Source organism: Camellia sinensis, chromosome 4 (assembly GCF_055761805.1).
Source record: "Camellia sinensis isolate YWXY chromosome 4, ASM5576180v1, whole genome shotgun sequence".
Classification (NCBI taxonomy): Eukaryota; Viridiplantae; Streptophyta; class Magnoliopsida; order Ericales; family Theaceae; genus Camellia; species Camellia sinensis.
The window spans coordinates 194398357-194400166 of record NC_138964.1 but is presented as its reverse complement, the minus strand read 5'-3'; the positions used below and the strand labels follow the sequence as shown (position 1 = coordinate 194400166).

At 55.7% G+C, this 1810-nt stretch overlaps 1 protein-coding gene across 1 annotated transcript; it reads right to left on the bottom strand.

Annotated features, from left to right (window-relative positions):
• Nucleotides 1–654, bottom strand: LOC145824333 (uncharacterized). The gene has a single exon (XM_082923976.1). The coding sequence runs from the start codon at nucleotides 652–654 to the stop codon at nucleotides 1–3; it is 654 nt and encodes a 217-aa protein (XP_082780102.1).
• Between the last annotated feature and the right edge of the window lie 1156 nt (nucleotides 655–1810).

Here is a 1810-nt window from a genome sequence, read left to right as displayed (position 1 = left end):
TTAGTCAAGTTGTCCATCCGCCACCAACTCCTCCAAGTGTTGTTTGAGCGGCAAGCAGTCCTTCGTTCGGTGGCCCCGTTCTTCATGGAAGGTGCAGCGATATTTCGAATTGAAGCCCCTCTGCGCACTCCCCAACTTGGCCGGCCAACGGACGAAAGGTTCGCCTCGAATCTCGCTCAAAACGCGGTAGATGGGGATTTTAAAGACCGTGGTGATTCCAGTCCATGCCTTCAATTTTCTTTTGGCATCCTCCGCTGCATCACGGGGAGTGTCAGCCCGGTCGTTTCTGCGGCCCTTATTTCTGTCATCACGGTTTGAACCATGGCGCTGATCTTTTGACCGGTTGTTTGGGCGGTTATCCTCCTGCCCAACCGAGTGAACTTTCCCCGCCACCCTTCTGTCCGCCGTAACCTGATTAGCCTTCTCGATCGCGGAGGCGGCATTATCCTCCACACAAATGTGCTCATTGATCCGCTGCATCAACGACTCCATGGTTGTGGGTTGATGCATCGTGAGTGAATCTCGCAGCCTATGTCCGACTGGGAGACCCCGTTTGTATTGAGTGATCGCTAGATTGGTGGGGTAGTCGATGATCTCATTGTAAGTTTCCCAGTATTTCGTATTGTATGCCTTCAACGAACACCCTGACTCCATCTTGACGCCCAGGAGATGGTCGACCTCCTTCGGCGTTCGTGTGTTGGTTTTGAATCTGGTGATGAAGGCTTCCGCTAGTTGCTGCCACCCCTCAATACTCCCCTCCGGGAGCCTTTCGAACCACTTCAAACCCAGCTCTCCCAAGCTTGCTGGGAATATGAGGCACATCAAGGCGTCGTTGCGCCGGTGGCCAACCATTACTTGCCGGTAATGGCTCACATGCATGTACGGATCCGTCTTGCCGTCGTACAAAGTGAACTTTGGCCGGTGGAATCCGGCAGGGAGTGGTGTACTCTCAATCTCCGGAGACAGCGGCGTGGCTGTAAGTCGCGCCAGCTCTTTGTCCACCAGCTCAGGGGCTATCGCTTTAGGGGCTGGCATCGCCACTTCCTCACTACAACGAACTGGAGCGCTCAACCTCTACAATGCCGGCACTCTCTAAGCCTCCCAACGGCGCGCCCTCTCCTCCAACACATCCCTCAAGTTCCTGGAACGTGTGGAGAAAAAGGATCGCGACATCGGCGTCGGGCGTGAAGGGCGGTAAGTGCTGTCGCGAGAGAGGGACCTGCCCTCTCTTTGGTTGGAATCTCCAACCCCATAGTTCCTGGTGATGGAGAGAGAGTGAGTCCTCCCCTGGCGGCGACTGCTACAACGAGGGGACAGGGTGCACTCACTGAGGTTGCCCTCTCCAGCAACACCCTTCCCTTTAATCTGGCGTTTCAGCAGCTCCATCTCCGCCGCCATCTTGCGAATGAGGGCGTCTTGATCCTTGAGTTTGTGCTCCAGGCGCTACGCATGGGACTCCCCCCGGCGTCGGCAGCCCTCTGGACTCTGCGAGCGATCAGTACTCCTCCCGTGTTTGTCTCGCGCACCTCGCGAAGGAGTCTCTAGACCCGCCATGGCTGGAATATTCAGGGGGCCTTCTCTCAAGCGGACGTACTCAGGTGTGACGCCATCGACGACGGACAGTGGGGCTTCGCCGTTGTTGGCCATGGAAATGGTTGTAGAAGCTCAAAGAACAAGGGTTGAGTATCAAAGAGTTTCCACAGACGGCACCAATTGTACGGGGGCGATATATCCTCTGCTTTCCATACTCCTTGGACGTCAAGCTTCTTGTGACGGCGTCTATCTCTGCAACACAGAAATGGTGAGCTGC

Bases quoted from the DNA above. Each gene is read 5' to 3' on its own strand.
- LOC145824333 (XM_082923976.1), bottom strand. From the start codon at position 654: ATGGAGTCAGGGTGTTCGTTGAAGGCATACAATACGAAATACTGGGAA.